The sequence below is a fragment of the Vanessa atalanta genome, chromosome 6 (genome assembly GCF_905147765.1).
Source record: "Vanessa atalanta chromosome 6, ilVanAtal1.2, whole genome shotgun sequence".
Taxonomy (NCBI): Eukaryota; Metazoa; Arthropoda; class Insecta; order Lepidoptera; family Nymphalidae; genus Vanessa; species Vanessa atalanta.
In genome coordinates, this window is record NC_061876.1 from 7,216,211 (window position 1) to 7,241,546 (window position 25,336).

The 25,336-nt window shown below is 31.9% G+C and overlaps 1 protein-coding gene across 2 annotated transcripts; it reads right to left on the reverse strand.

Annotated features, from left to right (window-relative positions):
* Positions 1–144: 144 nt before the first annotated feature.
* Positions 145–24,348, reverse strand: LOC125064876 (CAD protein). Of its 2 annotated transcripts, XM_047672171.1 has the most exons (23): positions 24,156–24,348; positions 19,344–19,523; positions 17,747–17,904; positions 16,895–17,045; positions 16,397–16,460; positions 16,229–16,323; positions 15,909–16,089; positions 15,189–15,410; positions 14,182–14,300; positions 13,809–14,084; positions 13,466–13,600; positions 12,414–12,653; positions 12,110–12,239; positions 10,393–10,506; positions 8,506–8,647; positions 8,006–8,279; positions 7,383–7,699; positions 3,843–6,984; positions 3,645–3,749; positions 3,321–3,569; positions 1,405–3,162; positions 939–1,322; positions 145–501 (listed from the first exon to the last, which is right to left on the reverse strand). In XM_047672171.1, exons 2-23 carry the CDS (start codon positions 19,512–19,514, stop codon positions 295–297), a joined length of 8,634 nt encoding a protein of 2,877 aa, XP_047528127.1. In that variant the 5' UTR covers positions 19,515–19,523; positions 24,156–24,348; the 3' UTR covers positions 145–294. The 2 variants fall into 2 exon arrangements, with proteins under 2 accessions (XP_047528127.1, XP_047528126.1); XM_047672170.1 differs by lacking the exons at positions 12,110–12,239; positions 12,414–12,653; positions 13,466–13,600; ... (8 more) ...; positions 19,344–19,523; positions 24,156–24,348 and adding an exon at positions 11,184–11,290 and having other exon boundaries at positions 10,393–10,508.
* Between the last annotated feature and the right edge of the window lie 988 nt (positions 24,349–25,336).

Below are 25,336 nucleotides of genomic sequence, written 5' to 3' on the forward strand. Positions count from 1 at the left end.
ATCTCTCTTAATATAATGTAGCAAATAATGTTTTGTATGTTGAATAATATTTTGTTAATTGAAAATGATAAATATAAAATAAAATTTTCGTATAGTACTTGAATTAAACTATATAATTAACAAATCGAACTTTACTTTGAAAAAGTACTTATTATAAATTTGATTGTTGACAAATATACTTTTTAATGGAATAAAAGTTTATCACAATTGAGTGAATACTTAAAAAACTATCAAAATTAACATTAACTTTTCGGGAGAAGTAAATGATTGTTTACTAATGGTGCTTCCGTGTTCCTATGTAAGTGGATTCACTCCCGCTACCATAGCGAGCAATGCCATTCGCACATACATCCCGTATTCAGCTTGTCTAAAGTAGGCCGCTCTCGGGTCAGAATCAAATTCTGGCGAAATCTCATCGACTCGTGGTAGTGGATGCATTACAATCATACGACGACGAGCTCGAGTCATTAATTGTGGAGTGACAACTAATAATCCACGCATCTGAAAATATACATATAGGTGAAAAGTTTTTTAAAACAATTTAATTATAATTCTTTCATTGTAAATGGTAAAAAATACCATTTGTTTAAGTAAATAAATAATGTATATCATCTGATACTAATAAAAAGTAAGATATTTCTTAGTTTTTTTTTATGTAATCACAACAATAAGTATGGAAATATATTTGATTGATAAGTAAGATATGAGAATATGTAATTCATTAATTGAAGTTGGTTTGAGAAGATAACAGGTTATTTGATTTAATAAATAGTTCAATACATATACATCTGATAAATGTTTTTAAACTTGATGAAATTAGGAGTGTATTTTTTGTTGTAAGTTTGAAATAAATAATTATTTTATTACGTAATAGATGTTTTTTTACACCTTAATATAAAGATTTAAAATAAACAAGAACCTATTATTATTTATATTACCTTTTCATACTCTTCCTGGCTTGCAAATCTCTCACGTTGAATTCTAGTCATATATAAAACGTGAGTATCACCTAATACATCTTCTAAGCGTTCATATACTTTTTGCGAGATACCTTTGTATGATACGTATTCCATAATATGTTTAGGCATACCTAGACCTGGTGGGCTAACATATTGTAACTGTACTTGATATAAAGATAAAAGTCGAGCTAATGAGTGAACTGTTCGCCCATTTTTTAAATCTCCAACCATTGTAATGGTAAGGCCATTGACTGTGCCAATTTCTTCTCTGATAGTGAAAACATCCAAAAGTGCTTGTGTGGGATGTTCTCCGATTCCGTCTCCTGCATTTATTACGGGTTTACGTGAATGTCGTGATGCGCGCTAAAATTGTATATAATTTTTATTTTTTATCATATTTTATCTTATAAAGTTAGTAATGGATACGATTTTTTTTAATACTTACGGTGACTGCCCCTGGTTCAGGATGACGTAACACTACAACATCTGAATAACTAGCCATCACTGTAACACTATCTTCTAGTGTTTCTCCTTTTTTAGCCGATGAGCTAGTTGCATCTGTATGAATAACAGAACCACCAAGTCTTTGCATAGCTGCTGCAAAACTGCAACTTGTACGTGTACTAACTTCATAAAATATCGACGCCATAACTTTTCCTCGTAATATATCATCCAATACGCGCCCTTTACTGACACAGGTTTTCATGAATTGAGCTAAATTAAAAATGTCATTTAATGTTTCTTTTCCAAAAGTGTCAACTGTTAATATACTTTTGCCGAATAAATCACTTCTTTGGCGTTGTGGGCCTGTTGATTGTGAGGAGCTGTCACAGCGTTGTCTGATAGTATGTGTTTGAGGAGGTAACGGCGATATACTTCTTAGGCCAGGTACTTCATGAAAGTGGACGTTCAGTTTATTTTGTCCATCAGGCTTATTAGGTTCACCTTGATCTATATCCATATCGTGAAATTTGGTAAATTCTAACGAATTGTGAATATCTAAAGCTGAGTTTGGTCGACTTGATTCTTTGTCAAACTTTTCAAACGCAAAAGCTGGCAAAGTTTGTTTTTTAGGTACAGGCCATTCGCGTACATTCTGTCCGAAGCCTGGAGGCACAAGTATTTGACCTTCAACATAAGCGATTTCACCACGTAAAGTAACACGATGAATAGCTCCACAAACTCGCATGCCAGCGAATGGAGTCCATTTAGATTTTGAAAACTCTAAGGCATCAGGTATTGTCCATTCATAATCCATATCTACTTCTACATAAGTATTTATTTGTTCTGGCAAATTAAATATTTTTCTTGGGTTTTTATGAAATTTGTTTATTATGTCATCGATAGTTAGTCGTCCTTCATGAACAGCATTTAGAAGTAGCGGTAAAACTGTTTCTAAGCCCGGATAGCCAGGTAGTGGTTTGTCAGAATTTTTTTCTTCAACAGAATGAGGTGCATGATCTGTTGCAAAAACATCTATAATATCCATATTTTTCCATAGCTCTGCTTGATCCTCGGGGCTGCATAAGACTGGACGGACTTCAGCACGTCCATTTCCAATTCGTTCTATATCAGCCGTGCTTAAAAATAGATGATGAGGGCATACTTCACAAGTAACTTTTAAGCCCCGTTCTTTAGCTGATTTTATTATTAAAATTTCTTCTTTTCGTGCTACGTGACATATATGAATAGGCCTATCGAGTAATGAAGCCATTAAAATAATTGCACCTGTTTTTTCACGTTCGGCATGTGCACATATTGGCATTTTTTTAGGCCAGTTCTGAAGGTGACGTTGCCAAATTGTCATATCATTAAGTTTTAATGTAGTAAACGTTTCATTCAAGTACATTTTAAGTGCTGCTGCCTGTGGCGCTAATTCAGCTGCTGTATCACAATTAGTGGTAGATGCACCAACGAAAAGGGCAAAATCACATCGAGCACTTACACGAGCTAACGTCGAAACATAATCGTATGATGAACGATCAATTAAGGGAGGGTTCGTGTTTGGCATTGCACAAATCATAGTAACACCTCCAGCAAGAGCAGCGGCAGTGCATGAATCGAAGTCTTCCTTATATGTAGCTCCAGGTTCTCGAACATGAACATGCACATCAATAAATCCAGGCAATTTAATTATGTTACGTGATGTCATACAATCCGTGTGTGTTTTCATTTGTGGTGCACCACCACATTGCAACATTGCCTGTAAAATGTAAATAACTGATATATTCAAATCATTAATAATAATTTTAAACATTCATATGGCATTGATAATACGCGTACGAATTATAAAATATATATTTTTTTCTGACATTGAATACAATATTAATTTAAAATAGTAATATAAACGACTTTACAAACCTTTACAAGAAGTTTAGCACATTTTACGTCAGTGACTAAGGGGACAGCATAGTCCACAGCTAGACGACGGGTTCGATATCCATGTGTGCTAAAGGAGGAAACGCGCCTAGCTCCACCTCGCATTGGTAAATTAATTACGAGATCGAGTTCTTTTCTAGCCATAAAGTCTGCCAAATGCATGAGTTCACCGTCAGACCTCACATCTTCCGGATCACCGATATGATCGAATGTCCATTGAACACTTTCTATCTAAAATATACAATGTATTAAGTTACAAAATGTTTTTTTTTATATTACATATTAAAATTACCTTTTAAAACTTACCTCTATACCATGTTCATTATAAAAATCTCCTGTGCCCATACTGGCATATAACTTATATCCAAGTTTTTTCAAGGAACGCACACTTGGTAATAGTTCTATTTTATGCTAAAATAAAAATAAACAGTTGTTATATTCCATTGTCATGTCATTTCCGTATTACATTTAACAATTATAAAAAATCTAGTCGAGGTACTTTACCTTAAAAGTTCCAATTGAAAGCAAAATAGCTTTTTTAGGAATTCTGAACCCTGTACTCATTAATGATTTTAAATAAGCTTCATAGCGGTTTTCCCCAAAACAAGCAACTTCACCAGTTGATGCCATTTCTACACCAAGAGTAACGTCGGCGCCGGATAATCTTGAGAAAGAAAATTGGGGTACCTTCACCCCGACTTTTCCACAACCACCCATAACGCTGACGGGTTCAACCGGTACTCCTAAGATTACTTTTGTCGCCATAGCAACAAAGTCATGATCCAACGTTTTAGAAACAAAAGGAAATGATCTCGAAACTCTAACGTTACACTCTATAACTTTTAATTCATTATCTTTTGCAATAAGTTGCATATTAAATGGCCCTGTAACATCAAGAGTTTCTGCAATAATTTTAGCTATCTCATTTATTTTGTCTAAAGTTTCGTTATTAATATCTTGAGGAGGGGTTACTAAGGTAGCATCTCCGGAATGAACACCAGCATTTTCTATGTGTTCAGAAACAGCGATACAAAGAAGTACACCATCAGCCGCAACAACGTCAACATCTATTTCTTTAGCGTCCAATATATATTTTGAAATTACTACAGGATGATCTTTATTAAGTTGACTTGCAGATTTTAAATATGCTTCCAATTCTTGATTTGAATATGCTACATTCATAGCCGCCCCGCTTAGTACATAGGATGGTCGAACAAGGCATGGATATCCAACTTCTTCGCAGAATTTTATGGCTGAATCTAGATTTGTAAGTTCTTTCCACTTTGGTTGTATAATACCTTTGCGATCGAGCATACGGGAAAATTTGAACCTATTTTCAGCATTATCTATCATATCAGGAGAAGTACCTAGAATTTTAGCTTGCTGTCTATGTAAATCCATGGCAATATTGTTAGGTAATTGGCCACCCATACAAAGTATAACACCATGAGGTTTTTCCAAGTTATATATGTCCATTACTACTTCAAATGATATTTCTTCGAAATACAACCTATCGCTCATATCATAATCTGTACTTACTGTTTCGGGATTGTAGTTGACCATAATGGTTTTTTTACCTTGATTTTTTAATTCCCTTAGACACCCCACAGCGCACCAATCGAATTCAACTGAACTTCCTATTCTATATACCCCAGATCCTAAAACTATTATAAAATCTCCAGTGAAATTCAAGTCATGTGTACTACCATTATATGTTAGATAAAGATAATTAGTCGTGGCGGGCCATTCAGCGGCAACTGTATCAATTTGCTTAACGAACGGAGTTATTTTAAATTCTTCCCGAAGTTTTCTCACAGCCAATTCTGTACTTTTTATTGCAGCAGCTATTTGCTTATCTGAGAATCCTATTTGCTTTGCACTCTTCAAAATTTCAAAAGTAATTGAACCAGAATCTATGGATTCCAGTATTTTATAATAGTCAATGATATTTTTTAGTTTCTCAAGGAACCATCGATCAATTTTTGTTAAATCATAAAGTTTCTCAACAGAATAGTTTTCTTTTAGAGCAGCAGCTAAAACGAACATGCGCTTATCAGTTGGTTCTCTAAGTTCATTTTCATTTACTTTTTTGATATAAGGATCAAAACCATTCACGTTTTCATCGACCATTCTTAATGCTTTTTGAAATGCTTCTTCGAAATTACGACCAATTGCCATAACTTCTCCTACACTTTTCATTGAGCTTCCAATTTTGGTACTAACTCTGTTAAACTTAGCTAAGTCCCATCTAGGTATTTTTACTACACAATAATCTAAGCTAGGTTCAAAACACGCTGTAGTCACACCAGTAACAGAATTCTTTATTGTGGGTAAAGAAATTCCAAGAGCTAATTTAGCAGCTACATATGCAAGTGGATAACCTGTCGCTTTGCTTGCTAGAGCAGAACTTCTTGACAATCTTGCATTTACTTCTATAATATAAAATTCTTCTGAATTTGGATTCAAGGCATATTGTATATTACATTCTCCGACTATTCCAAAATGTCTTATTACTTTAATAGCAGTATTCCGTAATAAATAATATTCCCTGTTAGATAATGTTTGGCTTGGTGCAATCACGATAGACTCTCCTGTGTGTATTCCTAAGGGGTCCACATTTTCCATATTACAAACTGTTATACAATTATCATAAGCATCTCTCACAACTTCGTATTCGACTTCTTTCCAACCTTTTAAAGATTTGTCTATAATAAGCTGTTCTGAATATGATAATGCTTGATGCGCCAGAATTCGTAACTCTTCTTCATTATTAGCAAAACCTGATCCTAAACCACCCAAAGAAAATGCAGAACGAGCCATCACTGGATATCCAATTTGATTTGCAGCAACTAAAGCTTCTTCTACTGAAGAAACAGCAGCACTCGGGGCTACCTTTTCACCAATAGCATTAATTTTCTCAGCAAAAATTTTTCTGTCTTCAGTATCTACTATAGACTGAATTGGGGTGCCTAAGACACGTACATTATATTTCTCAAATACTTTAGACTTTTGCAATTCTACGCCACAGTTTAAAGCTGTTTGACCTCCAAATGTTAGCAGGATTCCTGTAGGACGCTCAGCTTTTATAACTTGTTCAACATATTCAGGTGTAATGGGCAAGAAATAAACTTTATCAGCTAATCCTTTCGATGTCTGTACAGTCGCAATGTTAGGATTTATAAGAACAGTTTGTATTTTTTCTTCCTGCATTGCTTTTACTCCTTGTGAACCAGAATAATCAAATTCACCTGCTTGACCAATAGATAAACCGCCTGATCCTAGAATTAATACTTTTTTTGGCCTTTCATATAATGATGGAGTATACTTTAGTTTCTCACAAATCATGTCATTTACAACACATTTTGTATTAATTTTATATGATTTAACTGTTTCGACAAATATATCGAAAAGACATTCGAGATCAGTCGGTCCCGCTGTGTGCTCTGGGTGAAACTGCACACTGAAATAGGGAAGTGAATTATGGATGATTCCTTCATTGGTTTTATCGTTTTCATTAGTGAATAAAATTTTCCAATTTTGTGGTAGTGAATTAGTATCGACTGCAAATCCATGATTTTGAGAAGTCATGAAACATCTTCCTGTTCCGGCGTGCGTGCAAGGTAAATTGTGTCCTCGGTTACCATACCTGCAAATTATGTTTATTTTATAGCTTTATAAAATTAAGTTTAAAGTAATTCAAAATAAATAGAGTATGACGTTCTTAATAGTTATATACCAAAAACAAAACAAAAACATAAGAATAATTTTAACTTTCCAAATGTAAATCATAAAATGTCATTCATTCATAAACTAAATAAATTAGTTTAAGATATAAAGTGATTTATTATATATTATTTTTATTTCTAAACCTCAAGGTTCATATAAATATAAATATCTATGATAGGTGTCAAGTACAAGATAAGATAAAACTATATATAGCATGAGAAGGTACACTTCTGGAGTCTTAAATACTCATAGAAATTTCAAAAAACACCTCAGATAATAAGCATGGCTAGAATTCTAATCGACAAAATTTATAATTACCTTGTTTTGTAGGTTTTACAACCAGCAGCAGTTGCAAGTAACTGGTGGCCAAGGCAAATACCAAAAACTGGTTTAACTGTATGTTCGTTCTTAATTACTTCTCTTAAGTTATCCACGACCTCTTTGCACACTTCTGGATCGCCCGGACCATTACTAATAAACAACCCATCGTACTCTTTTGGATCAAATTTATAGTTCCAGGGTACTAAAACGACTTTAGCGTTTCTCTTAATTAAACATCTTACTTGATTGTACTTTAAACCGCAATCAATTGCTAAAATTGTAAAACTACCCGATGGATTAAATATTTGCTTTTCCTGTAATAATCAAATTGAAACATTATGCACAACTTATAAACAAGTAGAAATCTGATAAAGGCTATATTAAGTCAGAATAACTCAATGTAGTGTAGTTTTCTGTTAAAATGTTGATGCTTAGTTGGTATTAGATGCTATTGCTAGCAATATAAACAGAATAGGTGTTGAGTGTATTTTAAAATGTTATTTATATCCTTGTTTTACGTTTGTAATTATGTGACTAATATCATAAACATAGTTATGATTAAATACATTAGTTGAATTTGTATTGCTTATAATGAAATATTTGTCATTTTTTTAACCTACCTTTACGGAAACTTCTGCTACTAAATTCCTTTCGTTTGGGTCCTGAAGCGGCGGTAGTGTGCCAATGGGTGATACACTTTGGATAATTCTGCCTAATGTAACACCTTCGCGAAGTCTATATGTCAGAGCCCGGGTATCTATTTCACAAAGACCAGGTACACCGTTCTGGGCCAACCATTTTCCCAGAGATTTTCGAGCACGCCAATGTGATGCGTGGGTACTAACTTGACCAACTATAAGTCCAGTTGCCCAGATACGCTTCGATTCAAACCATCTAAAACAATTTATGTTACAAACATCTAACAATAAGTAATCTGAGGATAAAGGAATATAATATTTGTTCAAATGAATGTGCTTAGTGGTAAAGTGCATTATTTTCGCAATTTTCACACAGAAATAGTATTTATTTAATTTAAGTATTTTTGTAATTATTTAATTTATCTATAATATTCAAAAATTCTTAATATCAATTCAAGAAGAGATAAGATTTCGATAGATACCTCGGTAAGCCGTGTTCATCGTACTCGTTTTCGTCTGGTATTCCATAATTCCCAATCAGAGGATACGTCAGAACCAATATCTGAGCATGATACGAAGGATCTGTTAAAGACTCTGGATATCCGACCATGCCAGTCTGAAAAACTAAAAATTAGGTACTTGTGAAACATTTTGCTACTTTTAGCCAAAGCAAGCAAAAGACAGTTTAGGAATGAAGATCGACTCCAAGAGAAACTGTTCAGTTAAAGTAAACGTTAAGCATTAACAATCATTTTATATACCTGTTGACTTGTAACCATCCGTTCAATGTAATATTAATATTATTTTTATCGTATGTGAAAAAAGAAAGACGTTTTAAATTCAGTTTTATTTACATTATACATATATGATGTTTGTTACCTCAGAATTCCGTCATTTACACGATTTGGAAAAAAAATTCCTTGCTTCCCATTTGGTCTCATTTGAATTTGAAGTTACACATATTTCTTTTGGCGCGTTACGAAAAAGTTCCCGTAAGTGATTTTTTTATGTTGTACGCGCACAGGGTGACATAAAATACATGATGAAGTTCCTCGCTAAACCGCCAATTATGCGTCAAGACTTCACACCTTATATTATTTTATAATGTTTATTTTATTACAAATTTAAATTAAGAATGTTTTAATTTATCATTAAGTGTTATAGCAGAGTTGAATAAAGAAAAAAAATAAAAATAAAATAATTATTATTAAAAAGAAGATTATTATATATTTAATTGTAATTAATTATTTGCCTGCAATTAAAACTATTTTTAATTATGCCGAAGAAGTAGAATGTAGAATTTTATGTACGTTTCTTTTTTTTTCATTCGGAGAATTTAGAATTAGTGCACAATTTATATTATTAAATAATATTAAGGTTCCTAAAAGAAAAGACTCGTTAATATTATAATGAATATAATCAAGTTACGTTTTGACACTCTCGATCAGGACAATGGTCCTGATTATTATGAATATATTCAAAAACGTGTTTCCGAAAACATTTAAAGTTTATCGACCGATAGAGATGGGGAACATCTCACATAACTGTATTTACATAGTATCTGATATCTATACTATGAAAGACAGGTGTCATTATAATGTCAATACTTTTGACGCGATCTAGTTTTGTATCGGAGCATGACACCGATATGTCTATGTAAAAAAAAAATTAAAGCGGTTCACAAGGGTCAATCTAGTGATAACCTAAAAAAATAAAGGTATACCCTTTATTGATTGTTTGAGCAGTTATATTTGCACTACACAAGTAGACGGTCTATATTTTTGATGAAACTCGTATGCAATGTATTTCCTTTCGTAGTTGTAAGTAATAAAAGCTTGTAATTCAATAATTGTTTTTTATTTAGGTATATTGATTGATTTTAAAGTCAACTTTATGGTAAGAAAGGGAAAAAATTGTACCATCGTGTCCTTATTAGGTATTAAGTTTCGTACATAGGTATGTAGGATGTCATTATAAACAATAAATTGTTGGTGAAAACATTGTCTAAAACACTCCAGAGTTAGGAAATATAAAACGTTCAAAATTATTACGTTAACGAGAATTGAAAATAGTCTCTTTCGAAATAACCTTTTAATTTTCAATGGCAAATTTTTACAGAATTTAGAAAATTTAAGAGAGTAGGTAACATCAACAATTTTATTTATTAATTTATTGATGTCATTTTAATAAAATTCGGCTTTGTCGCTACTTTCTTTATCTCCTACAAGTAGTCAAGTAATATCGATAGCAATGTTTACATTGTTTTTTGTATCAGGAAGTGGTAGTAGGTAGATATAGGGGGTGCCCAAGCCTTTGCAGTTTAACTGGGCAAGCTATAAAATATTATTTATTAATATAATTATACCCACCAACTTCTCCCTCCACAGGAACTTGTGCACCGAAACTTCTGCCCTGAAAGACCGAACCGTCTGCCAGCACTAGGCAGCACGGTGGGCCGACTTCACAACTTAAGTCTTCCATTTTTCTAAAAAATTATAATTTTAGTCTTGAAATATAAATCTACAACTAATTTCTATCATAGTATTCAATATTCTTTACTGGTATAAATTGAATCTACTGCAGTTAAATATGTAGAAGTGATAAGTAAAACTTACCGTTATTTTTATACATAAACCTTGAACATTATAATTTGTAATCCCTATATATTAAATTTAACGCGCAATTTATAAAATACTGTATGTTATATCAAGTACTAGAGTTCGGGTGTCGTGACTTAGATTCAAAGTCAAGGTCTTGGGATTGATTCAGACGAAATTATAATGTAGGAGTCAGGAACGAAAAGGTATTGGGTTAGTTATGGTAATAAAGTTCAAATTTGTCAAGCAACATGTGTGGATATTTATAGCCGGTAAGTAATCATTCATTTAAAATAGGTCAGAAATATCAATAAAATGAACAGAATATTTACCAATGCTATGAACTTATTAAATATACCGTTACAAGTCGAACTATTATCGTACTCATGTCACTTGTCTATAAAAACGAATTTAACAGAATATTTGAACATCATTAACATCGTGGCTATTGATACATGTGCATAACTTTGAACATGTTCCAGTAAGAACAATCGACAGTTAAAAAAACAAACAACTACTGACATTAATCGTTTCACTTTACGCTAAAAGTTTTAAATACTTACTATATTTTAGGTTCAACTTGCCGGCCACGTGGAATTTCGCGTGAGTCGCGAACGGTCCGGCGCTGTCGCGAGCTACGCTACGACAGACCTGCTTGCTTAGCGTTCCCACAAAGTCGAACCATCTTATCATACGCCATCACTGTACCAACCAGTTAACAGCCTTCTCCCTTATTCACATATTCACCAAAATATCTTTGTCTCTCTCTTTCCTAGAACTCGGTTTTCAATGGTATGAAGTGGTATTAACTAATATTTACTGCGAACTGCGAAGTTCGATGCGTAAAAAGAAATTGCTTAAAATTGTTGTGTATCAACTTTCCTATTGATTTGAAATCGGCGTGATCTATTGATGAATATAAATATATCAATAAGCTTAGAATTCCTACTCACAAATAGGTTTTCATACAAAACATTAACAATAATATTGAGAGTAGTGTGTTATGAACACGTAATTTCTAGACTACTATATTTCTTCATTAGCGCATCATAAATCTTATTTTATTGCAAAGCATGGCCACATAAGGGAAAACAATAAATAAAACACAATAATAAATAAGCATATTTTATAAAATTTCGAGTAGGTACAGTTTTTAAATGATATAAAATACGAAACATATTAAGTCAAACTATATACTTACCTACTTATTTTGTTTTCATTTTATGAATTTCCATGTTATATACAAAATAATAAAACAATATTTTCTTTTATAAAAACAAACATTGTATTATTTGATAAGTTAAATTATATGCAGAATACAACACATTACAATAAACAATTGTTTTATTCATGTACTGATTAATTGTTACTAATGGAAGTAGCAAGACTAGAATTTAAGTAAATTGTAAATAGTTATTTAGACTGCCAGTTCTATTTAAAATAGGATAATCAATGAAACTAAGTGTTGGAGTTGTCGGAACTGTTTGTAGTTCGAGTATTTTGATAGAATTCTGAGCAGGCGCCGGTCTTAACCACACACCAGGAATGTAAAGAGTCACTTGTGGACCCACTTTGGGCCAATATCTTCCGAGGTTATGTCCGTTTACAAAAATATAACCCTAGAAATAAAATAATAATAATATATATTTTATACAAATGAAATTGCATGGCCAGAATTGTTTAAAATATGGGAATATATAACATCCATTATTATGTAAGATCTGATGGATTCAGAAAAATAAAAAAGAAAGTTTATTAGAATCTTATAATACAGCACAATGCCAAAATAATACCTTTCCCCAACCAGTAGGATCGACAAAAGTGTCCAAAGGTTGACCCTGAGGTAAAACTAGTATTCCTTCATATAGCGTGGGGCCCATTGAAGAGCGGCCTTGACCGACAATGTTATTTGACCCTAATTCGATGTTATTGTTTGTATCCAAACCATATCCAGTAACCGTCCACCGACCTTCCAAATTGCCAGATCTAATGTATCCTTTTTTACTATCTAGAGTTACTGGACTCAGTATTCCCTTAAAAAAAGAAACGCAATCAGTCAATACATAAAATCATCAATACTTAAAATATTTTTTTCTTTCAACATCGATACTTAAAATAATTCTTTCTTTTTAAATTTGTAGTGCTATGGCAGACTGAAAAATGAAAATGGAAAATTGTAGTACAACGGCATATTCTCGCAACTGGTTAATTTTTTAATTTCATTTTTTAGTTCTAGGGTCGAACTAAACTATGATGTATGTTTGCGCTTTTCGAAGTTATAAGAAAAAATTGACAAAAATCACAAAATGAATATCGGTATCTATTGTGGTTTATATAGATTGTAAACTTTATCTAATGAACAGTTTGTGGTACTTTTGTGTAATTTACTATCCATATTTTATTTAAATTAGGTCATACGTCAGCTTTGTACTCCTTTTGCGTGTGACAAATTTAATAAGGAAGTTGCACACTAACCTTAATTTTCGAATTATATATAAAGAGTTATTTCGCTTATTTGTTTAGAGAGAAAATATTATTTTAACTGAACATAAGTTTCATTTTTGCAAATATAAGTATAAATATATTCCTTGATCCACTATTTCCACTTATCTAATATTCGAACGCAGAGCACTAATACTTGCAGTAATCTTACCTTTGATGAAGCATGCAAGAAAGAATTAAAATTCTATAGGGTTGACTGTCTCATTCCCTGAGTAATTGATATGATTTTGCACGCTTTGATTTCAAACCGGGGCACAGAAATATTAACGGTAGGTAGGTTCTAATGAGTGGTACCGTACTATTTGGGCTTGCACAGCTTACTAAGATTAGAGGTCATATTTACCTTAAAATCATGAAGTCTGTTACCATAGTTAATACGTCCTTGATTCTCAACTAGTAAAGACAAAGTGGAGCCTTCTTTCGCTTTTATGCTTAGATTGAATAGCTTCTGCATTCTATTTATTACACCTTGATATTTCTGTAGAAAATTTACATTTTTAGAAAAAAAATCTTAATGTATACAATTTCGGCAATATCCTAGCCGTTTAAAACATGACATATTTAATAAACATTTTTTTATTTTAGAAGTGAAACTTCTTGGGCGCATTTCTAGAAGTAACATTTCTTATGAACGCATCAATTTATTTATTTAATAAAAACATACAAGTATACTAGGCTATACGTACATTATCAACGAAAACGTATATCCAATCGCGTGGCGCTGTTATTGACAGAATTCCGTCGGTTTCATTAAGCGTCGTTTCGTATAGAACAAGACCACTGCGCTGCCGCAATTCTTCGAACGTCGGTAAATTCGGTCCATTAACATCGTTGTATTTTTTTCCGAGTTTAGAACGACCATCCGTAGACAGTAAGTTGATTTTTGGACTGAGAGTTATTTGGCCGTACGCCCCTTTTTTAGACGGCACGGGGGCAGGTATATTTTCGGGTACAAGATCATACTAAAAAAATATTGTTAAGTGTTTAGCCATAAAAACACCACTGATTATGTGACATGAAATCTTTTGTTGATGAAATAGTAAATTTGGCTAATCTTACTTTGGCCAATGTGTTGCGGATAGCGTCATATTTTGGAGTCGGATCTCCAGCTTCAGATAACGGAGCATCGTAATCGTAAGATGTGATGTCGGGTTGGTAATTAGAAGCATAGTTAGCACCTAAAAGTAAAAATAAATTTGCTATATTATAGTACGCATTTTAATTAATAGGTCAGTTTTAACATAATACATCTTATTTATATTTAATACATTTATATCAAATATACAAATGTGCTCACTAATTGTATAATTAATACTTAAAATTTATAAAATTATATTCAACATATAATTATTAAATATTTCCTTAAGTCACGATCAATCGTTAATTTTAATTTAATTTATTAATAAAATATGAAAGCATGATTACGATTTAAAAGATTTTTTTATTTCATTAATTTTCTTTTTTCTCGTAATTATTTGTTATTACAGTCCGTATTATTATATTCTATCTTTTGTTGTGGGTATTAATACTTAATCCCTGTAATATCACTTCGGTGTTTCTTATCAGTACGAATTCATTACTTCGCTAATATTGATGTAAGAAAAATTAGCTCGCGCTCCAATTTACGAATCAACTACAAGTATGTAATTACAAAATGCTTCGGAAGTACTAACTAGCTAATAGATAACTAACAGATCAAAATTAGTTGGATTGTTTTTCTGTAAAGTTGATTAATGTTTGTCACTGTGTTTATGTACTGACGGTTAATTTTGCTATTAATCAAACAGTTTAAGTAGAATACAGTGGAAATGAAATTCGTTATAAGATAATACTCGCATACAGTAAAATTTAGATTGAAGTTGTCAGTGGCATTAGATTCTTTTTCACTGTTAAAATCTACTGTAAAAATATGTAAAGTGATCTCCTCATTACCGATTCCAGTCACGGCGGGCGTTCTCGACACAGATAATTGCGCAAGATTAGACTTGTGCACTATACAAGTGTTTGCACGTATACTAGGCAATCAAATAACGAAATAACTAAGTAATAAGTCCAGTGAAGGATACCTGCTGTAAATTCAAAATTGGTGCCGCCAAAGAACATGTAGATATTGAAGTGGATTTTATTATCCAGCATATCTTTTAATGTTGCAACAACGCGTTCTGTGGTTACTTTTTGCAAGTCCTCACTCCAGTGAGTGAGCCAGCCGGGATAGTACTCTGAGTTCATCAGAGGTCCCTCTGGCATGAACGCGCGCAGCTCTTTGAACATATCTACCGCTTTACTAGCTGAAAATGACGAGAGGAATTATTACTATGTGATAATTATGTATGTATTCATTAAATATAGGTATTGCACAAGGCAAAACATCTAATAGGCCAACTTAATGTTTGAAGCATTATCTGCCGCCCATCTTAGATAGCGCAGGAAAGTGTTCAAATGAGTATGCAAAAGTAAAATAAATGATTTACTTTATTCAGAAAAATTGTCAACTTATAGTAATACTGCATACAAATACGCAACATACATAAAATTTACTTATAAAAATACATCGATGATAAAAAAAGTTTCTATATTGATATGTACTTATTTCTTAACTATGAAGCCATAAAAATTAAAAAATGTATTTAAAGTGTAACTCGCTATTCTAGATCAAATTAAATTATCATAAAAGCACTATTGAATCGTCATGTCACGCTGTTGAATTATTTTATTGAGTAATATGCTTTATTTATCAACGTTTTTGATATGAGCTTTAAAATTTTTAATTGTTTTGTATGGCATACCTGTCGGTCCGAAGTCTATGGTAGTCAGAGTACCGGGAACAGATCCATCATAAAAATACGAATGATACGGGCCATCTGTTGTATACAATAAAGCATTGTCGTCGACGTGTTGTTTTATTATGTCGCGAACCTGTTTCATGTATGCCTTACTGCTGCCGTAACTGCCGTATTCGTTTTCTACCTGCAAGAAGTTTACTTAGCCTTTTTTGCTTACACATTTTACTAAGTAATTAAAATTACCGATGAAATGCATATTATGTGATTTAAAAAAAAATTTTAGTTGAATAAAAAAGGTTGTTTATATACAGTAATGTTCTTACCTGTACCATTATTATAGGACCTCCATTTTTGTATAACAAAGGTTTAAGTTGGCTAAAAAGTTTAGTCATCCATTTCTCGGTTTCACTTATAAAATCTATAAACATAAAAATAACATGAATTGTCTTTGTTTTCCGAAAATAGTTCTTTTAGATTAAAAAAAAAATTACTTTTATCTGTAGTCCGTAATCTTATTTTTGGATATTTACTGAGGAGCCAGTAAGGAAGACCACCCTGTAAGGAAAGGCAAAATAAACTTAAGACATCATAAATCATAATAACTAAAGTTTTAAGGGCGCCGGCGCAAATATATACAAAAAGAAGGAAAACAGATAAATGAAATATATTGGTTGATCATTTGATTTACCTTATACATTCAAGTAATTAATTATAATTAGTAAAATATATTCTCAACTGTGTATAAATCAGAGTATATTTTCTTGGAAACCATTAAATTAATTTGGTACTCTATTTACCTAATAAATAGCTGAGCGAAAATTATCTTTTTCTTTCTATCGATTTTACTAAAGGTGATTTCTCAATTGAACCAATATTTAAGTACCTACTTACTAATCAGGACACTTAAATAAAACGTGTGACGTTTCACGTTTACGTATTAATTTTATTTCTACGAAGGAAAAACAAGCAGGATATGAACCATTTCTTACAAGATCTCTTTCGGCACAAATGTAAGGTCCTGGTCGCAAGAGCACGTATAGTTCTTCCTCTGCAGCTATTTGTATAAAGCGGACGATATCGTTGTCTCCGTCAAACTTGTACAAACCTTCTTCCGGCTCGTGACTGCTCCACTCTACATACCTGGAAAAGTAAATTACACGCAATTAAAGGAAATTATTATGTTTACCATGAATGGTTTTATTTAATTGCATACCTAATGCTGTGTTGATAATTTGAATTCTTTAGACTAAATGTAATGTGCATTAACTAAGATGGTTAAATAAAGTTATCAAATTGTTTTATCACTAATTTTGTTTCTATTTATGTGAAAACATAAGGTTTTAATAATCGTTTTAATATATTTCAAATATATTGATAAAGCTTAAAATATACACTACATATTTTAAGTAATTTATAAAAAAAATAAACTTTTTATTTTGGTTTATTATATTTTAGTAAGGGGTATGCTGTTTGCAATTATTAAAATTTAAAAATAAGTCAATATGTTTGGAAGGAAGTTTTGTGTGTCCTCGAGGTTATATAGTCTTTAAAACTTTTAAGCCATTGGAAAGTGTGTCTCAGTGCCTTACAACCTTTGCAGACAAAGACCTCTTAGAGTAATGAAAAACTTGAACACCTTGCAATAAGTTAACAGCTGAATTCATTAAATGTTTCGTGTAGCAATTAAAATTACAAAATATGTGTACTTTTATAATTACTAAAAACCTAACATTATTTATGATGTCAAAGTAGACATATATTATTGTATATTGGCTGGCTGGTGAGTGTCGTATAAAATAACGAACTTTTGGCTTATTTTTCTTTTAATTTAATTTACTTACGTAGACACAGTATTCAGGCCCGCTGCTCTTAATTTTCTTAGTCGGTCCCGCCAATATTCCGACGGTAGCCTGAAATAATGAAGAGACCCCGACATAATCCGAAAAGGATTTCCATCCAAAACGAAGTCATTCCCTTGTATGCTAATATTACGACTAGTCTGCAAAATAAAAATAATTCAAAACGTCAGTATATATTATTTTTAGACTTAAATTAGGTGCCGTGCTTGCTTAATTTAACTTCGTGATTCAATATACTTAGATAGCATTACAGGTGAATGAATATGCGTGATTCTGTTTTAATGATAAGATGCGAGTTCATAAAACTAGAGTACTTCCTTCTACAAACTTTCTCGTGAAACTGTATTTTTTTCCTCATTATTAGGGACAGCTTACAGAGAGTGCTACTAGGTTTTTTAATAGGCAATAGGTTCAATTTCTTCTAAAAAAGATTAATAAAGAGTATTTTTAGTTAAATTAACTGTATACATGGAAATTGATAAAAATTATGCTCTTATAAAGAAAGACAAATTGGGTCCAAAATATAATAAGTATAAGAACATTAGTGAGTTCAAATTTCGTATCTTAAATCAACCATTATCAGATGATGACCCACGACAAGTTATTTAAACTTATGTTATAAATTTATTTGTTAGATAGTTATTTAAACACAAATTACATTCATAAACTGGTAGTTTGGAATTATAATTATAAATGAAAGTAGTTTTTAAATTGGTTTTAAAATAAAAGTATTTGTACCGTACGTAATTAATTAATACTTTGTGACCCGCATTGTTAATCGGTTCACGAAGAAGAAATTGATTTTACTTTTAACATTTAAATGCTACATTGTAGTTACTTACTACAATTGTTAGATCATGACGTTTCCGCTTTATTCGTAAATACCTTGTTTAGGTTACCTACAGAGTTTTCAATCGTGAAAATTTTATATTTTTAGCAGTATCCAATGATGATCCTAGGCTTAAATAATAAGAAGGCCCAGTTTCAAATAAATGTACTGAGCAGTAGAACAATAAAATATTGAATACTTATAATATTATCGACCAAATTGCGGCCATAACATTCAAAAGTACGAACCAATTGTGCAGAACACATTTTCTAGGGCACACGAGTGTGCGTAAACAGAGATAAAGTTCGAAAACGACCGAAGAGATAAAAGGCTAGAGTTTGCATACTTTCCCAGGCACGAACTTATTAACCCCAGCAATAGAATTTCTTGATTGAAAAAAAAAAAACATACTAATTTAAGGATATTCAATAATAATTATTATTTTCAAATAACATTTTATATGCAGATTGCAGATTATGTATGTAACTAATACCATTTCGATTACTATCATGGCCATGTGTTATGTATAAAAATAAATATACATGCTATCATGACATTAATGTACTAAATATTTAACAGTATTGGAAGGTATAGCTGCACGATAATGATACGGTACCAGTATGATGATATATTTTTAATAATTGTCGTCTTACTTGTTCCATTATCAAGAATAGGCGGAAAAACAAATAACGATAAAATAAACTTTTCGGTCCTTTATAACGGTAAAAATCAATTAATAAAACAAAATACCTGAAGATCTCTTTCTGAAAGCTGACTTCCTTGAATTGTCGTCTCCTTGATTTGAATCACTTCAGGACTTATATTATGATCATCTAAAACTTGAGGCAAAACTGATCTTGACAGTGCAATGCACAAATACATTGGTATGAAAACGAATCGTCTCCATGATAGTTGCTTCATAACGCTTATCTGCAATGCAAGAGGAAAAACAAATGCTAGTATTGAAAATATACGAACTAGACAATGTTATGGAATTGTGTAACGCGGAACATTATTCAACTAAAATTGTTTCATAATTATCTGTTTCAATGACATTACCGTAACGTAAGATGTTTATACTATGAGTAAGAATTTTTTGTTCTTTGTTCAAAATCCATCAAGTTTGACGTATAGCGTAAATATCGTGGTAACTTTTCATACAGAGTCTAATATTATCTAAATAAAAATTAATACAAATTTCATAATATTTTTTATAGTTTTATGTTAATTCTTCATGATGTGGGAGCTTCGTAATGTATTTATGTAAGTTAATATATTGTAAAATAGGGAATATTTTGTAATTGGTACCCATAGTCGTGATCTTAGGAGACCGTTGATAATTTCTAGCCGAATACCAGTTAAAAGTATAAAACATAGCAAACAGTACATCGTGATATCATCTATATTAACGAGAAGCTTAAAAAAAATTGTAAATCATTGCGATCAAAATAAATGACATAGTATTTTCAATTCAAACTATTCTGATTCCGTTTAAATTTATATGGGAATGCGCGGATTATAACTACGTACGTATTAGAGGTTGGTAAATAATGGGCGACAGTGAACTCTCGCTACATAAAAAAAAACTCGAAATAATGAGATGATTGTAACCTACTTAGGTGTAAATTCAGGTCGGTAGTAAGTATTTCATATATGCAATATTTAAACTTTATTTTTTATCAGTCTAGACACAAAAACTGCTACCAAAGATTTTGAGCATCGATTAATGTTCTTTCATGATTTAGTTATTTTATTGTTTAAAATTATGATTGAATTAATTACATCCGGTACACGAAACAAACTCACAACCTCGGCTTGAAGAAACTGTTTACTGTATGTTGAATTGTAACTGTTATTGTTTTATATGGACAAAGCGATGAGTACGTGTAATGATATACTTATTCAGCTATTATACTGCTTAGTACCCTAATTATCATATTATCTAAAGATTTAATTTTCTGAGTGAGAAATTATATTAATATATCAAGAGGAGAATTTCAAATACTTCGGTTTATTTTCTATTTTATAATTATAAAGATACATTTATTTATAGTTATTGAAACGAAAACTTTAATCACATTATTGACACTTGATCATCAATCACATTTAGATTGAAAAGGAAATTTTATAATTTTGCAATTCATCTAGTCAATTGCATTTGCATTAAATTAATATGAAAAATAATAACGAGAAAATTAACGTAATTTATTGGTTTCGGTTGAACTAAAAGTCGAATAATTCTGGAATATAAACAAGGTCAAACGGAACGACCAAATGTGAAAATAATGCTAAAAACGAAGTATACTTATTTCTTTACATACAAACTCAGTAATATACTTATATAAAATTTGTCATACTTTTATTATGGTTGCAACGCACGCAAGGGTGAGTGAGGCAGTGTAAGTACAGGCACAAGACATTACATCTTAGTTCCCAAGGTTGGTCGCACATTGGCGATGTAAGGAATGGTTAATATTTCTTACAGCAACATGGGCGGTGGTGACCATTTACCATCGGGTGGCTCATTTGCTCGTCCACCTATTTTATATTCTTTATTGCACTAAAATATGTTACAATCATGGTACAGTAATATATGTACAGGCAAAGGTGGACTTATCTCTAAAAGAGATTTCTTCCAGTCAACCTATGGAGGTGAGTGACAGGGTGATGTAGCGGGCAAAATAGTGCATACTGTAGTATAAAGAAATATGAAAATATAAATACTTACATAAATAAAAATATAATACATAAACATACATAAAAATACAATACACAAAATACATATACTACGTATATTATTTATATATACTATATAAATACATATACATACATATTTACAAATCGGTGTTAATTTAATATGCAAAATAAAACAGAAAAGACATGGGGAGAAGTAAGGTTAAGATGAAGGGTTAGCTTGTGAGAGAAAATAATGTTTCAAGCGGCTTTTAAATAAATCAATACTACTACTGTTTTGGATGGATTTCGGCAGGTTATTCCACAGTATCGGAGCTCGTACTGTAAACGATTGCAGACGAAATTTTGTATTACTCCTAGGCACATCAAGCATCGAAGTGATGCAAGAGCGCCTGGAGCGTATGGGAGTGGGTAGGAGGTTGATCCGGGAGCTAAGGTACGAAGGAGTATGCGGGTTATTGAGTATGTTGAACAGGACTGAAAGGATGTGCATATCTCGGCGAAATCGGATAGGGAGCCATTTAAGTTGAGCGCGGAAATGAGAAACATGGTCATACTTACGTAGCCCGAAAATAAAACGAATAGCGAGGTTTTGTAGGCGCTCTAACTTATTAAGTTGCTCCTCCGTCACATCTAGAAAGCAGGCATCGGCGTAGTCAATAATTGGGAGAAGAAGTGATTGAGCGAGCATAATTTTGGTATTGAAGGGGAGAAAATATTGGAGACGTTTGAGAGAGTGAAAAGTGTAATGAAAACGCTTACTGATATCGTTGAGGTGAGCAGTCCAGGACATGTTGCAGTCTATGATCAGGCCCAAATTTTTTACTTTGTCATGGTATGCTATTGGAACCCCAGCATACATGACACAGGGTAAAGATGACCAGTCTATTTTACTTCTTAATCTACTGCTACCAACAATCATGGCCTGAGATTTGTCGGGGTTAACCAATAAACCAAAGGATTTAGCCCAGGACTGAACAGCCGAAAGATCTTCATTAAGGCAATTAACAGTGTCAGACAGCTCACTCAACTCAAAATGTACCACCTACCTATGTATATAATAAAAAAAGATCAAAATAATAAGCAACAAATAGGTATGTCGTTAACTCTGCGATTACAGTCATTTTGTAGATTTTTTTTACACATTATTCCGATCAACTGTGTTTGATTAACAAAAATGGTATATTCCTCATGTTCCCATTTAAAGTATTAGTTACGCATAGTGTAAATCGACCGTGTTCTACTTTGCGTAATTATTATACATTGTGAGTTTGACTTAAATAACAGCTGTATTTTTTTAGTACAATTTCAATTTAAATTTTTAACTAATTCTTCGAATAATGACCTTAAGTTTAGAACAATACTCGTCAGTTTTGATAAATTGGCCATTCTTTACGATATACAATAACAGCTTACGGCAGCATAATCAACTTCTAATTTTAAATGAGCAATTATTGTGTATGTATTTAAATCAAAATTTATTTCGTACATCTCAGAAACGGCTTTAACGATTTGTTTCTAATTTTTTATTGAGATAAGGTATTGCTTTTGAAGTTTATATATAAGTCTTTACATAAGAATGTATTTTTTCAAAAACGTTTTTTTTTATCAGCTCAGTTGCCCAGGTAGATCTTACGTCTAGATTTTATTATATAAAGTCATGAGATATTTTGGATGTGATAAGGATAAATTAAAATTAGGGATGCATCCGATACCGACACCGATACCGATATATCGGCGATACAGCAGGTTTGCCGATATATCGGTATCGGCGATATTTTTCTTGCCGATACAACGATACTGTTCAAATTACATGTTTTAAAAAAGTAATGTAAACGCGCCTCTTGTTTTGTCATTTTCGTTGCAAACGAGATAATACTTTGTTTTTTAAATAAAAATCTGATTAATGTTATTTTAGTCACGAACTCTTATTAATGAACATTAATTACATACCACATTACATACAATACCAATATTCACATTCCAAGTCAGTAACGTTTTATTTTAATATATTTTTTTAAATAAAAACAATCAATCAACATGTCTACTTATATTTATTTTACCTTTATTCAAATTCGATAAGTGTATCGGTATTGGTATCGCTATCGTCGATATTTCTCTATGAGTATCGGTATCGGTATCGTATCGGCAAAAAGGCGTATCGATGCATCCCTGATATATATATTATAATAAACTCTAGAATATATACGCCAATTTAATTGAAATTAATTAGCATATTTATAATTATGTATATTTTTAGTTTTCACAGTCAGGTGATTATAATAACTTAAATAAAATTAGTATTACATTGCATGCAAAAAATGTAATTACATGCTTACGTTTTATTTTATACTTTAATATAAAGGTAATTTTTAGGTTTGGATGTGTTTCTCCAGATGTCAGATATATATTTATAATAAGTATATAGTTACTTATTGTTTTGCGCTCGTAGATGGCAATTCTCGTTTAGATTACCGCAATAAAACAAAAGAAGACTCGTGTGTTTCTATAAGTTTTAAAGATTTTAAAATAACGATGTTCAGCGGACTTAATAATTATTTATTAATAAAAAATCTGTTATTTTCAGTCTTCTTAATGAATTCCATTGTTTGTTTTTTAAAATACCAAGGTTAGGGGTTATCAGAATTAATTTATTTGCTTAACAAATACAATTTATTATATTCTAGGAATGCATATTTTGTGAATCAAAATGAAACATGTAATAATATTTCACTGTAATATGTAATAAACATATGAATTTGTTCACCCCTCCTCTATTCCAAGGCGGGAAAGACTAGACTCGAATTAAAAACGTCGTAAGAAGACATATTAAACTTCATCTAACGAATACAACGGACGGTAACTTACCGGTCGTGCGACAATGACCCCGTCGGATAGACTTCGAGTGCCAGTGAACTCTCTTGGCCCCGACTTGACAATCACGGACGAGTGTAAAGTAGCTAGGTTATTAGAGCGAGGAGTACGTAGGCAAGCAACACGACCGCTCGCTTTGCCACTCCCTCGGAAACTCGATGACTTTGGCCCTGTGGCGAAACAGGCATGTGCAATGTTTCGCCCGGCTGTACCATATTTCATTAGGCACCTATCAGACTTTATCACCTCTTGTTTCTACGCTACGATTCGTAACGAATCGATGCATTTTTTTTCTTATTGAAATATGCAAAAACGCATACAAAAATAAACAAAGCCTCAAGATCATTTTAAATACGTGTACATAAAACTGAATATCGCTGAGGTTATTATGATTATTAGAACGACAGTATGACCTCAGGTATGTTATTTACAATAAAGCAGTGTTATTAAACTTATAGATACCTAACGGTACACTTCTTTACTAGGTCTGTAGCATCATAAAATTGCTAACTACTTATTCAGTATTTTAGCCTTTATTAAGACGCTTGGACCTCATACACATTTAAAACTATTAGAAAATGTTATTTTAATTAATGTTACAATAACTTCTCTACTATTTTCTTAGTCATTTGTGTTATTTACGCAATATACAACAGCCACTAATTGACAACACTTGTTTACAGATTAACCTTAATTGGAGTATTTAAAATGTAACTAATTATCCATAAAATTGCCATAAGGGGGTATCCATATATATACATATATAAATTTAAAAATCAAGCGCTGATATACTTAATATTTAGTTTTTGAGCTACTAATGGAATTCAAATGTACAAGGATAAGCAATATAAAAATGCAGTGATAAACAAGAATGATCATTTATGTAGAAATAATGTAATATTTATTTGTAAAGCCAAAACTAGTTTGCAGATATAAAAGTGACAGCGCTTTTAGCCTCTAAAATACCCAGAGTAACTTATTACTTATCTGCTATTTTTTATATATATTTCATTATATCATATCTGTGGTATCGTAAATGCTAGCCCTAACCATTCGTTTTTGAAGAGTGAAAATCGTTTTTAAGTCAAAAGCGTTACCCCAACATAACATAAAATATGATGCTATGAAAATAACTTAAAATTACCATATTAACTGTATCAATTTAAATTATTTGT

Coding starts and splice junctions, on each gene's coding strand:
- LOC125064876 (XM_047672171.1), bottom strand. CDS start 19,514: ATGAAGCAACTATCATGGAGACGATTCGTTTTCATACCAATGTATTTG. Junction 3,163..3,320: donor GTGCTAAACTTCTTGTAAAG/GTTTGTAAAGTC, acceptor TACATTTTACAG/GCAATGTTGCAATGTGGTGG. Junction 1,323..1,404: donor CTGAACCAGGGGCAGTCACC/GTAAGTATTAAA, acceptor ATACAATTTTAG/CGCGCATCACGACATTCACG.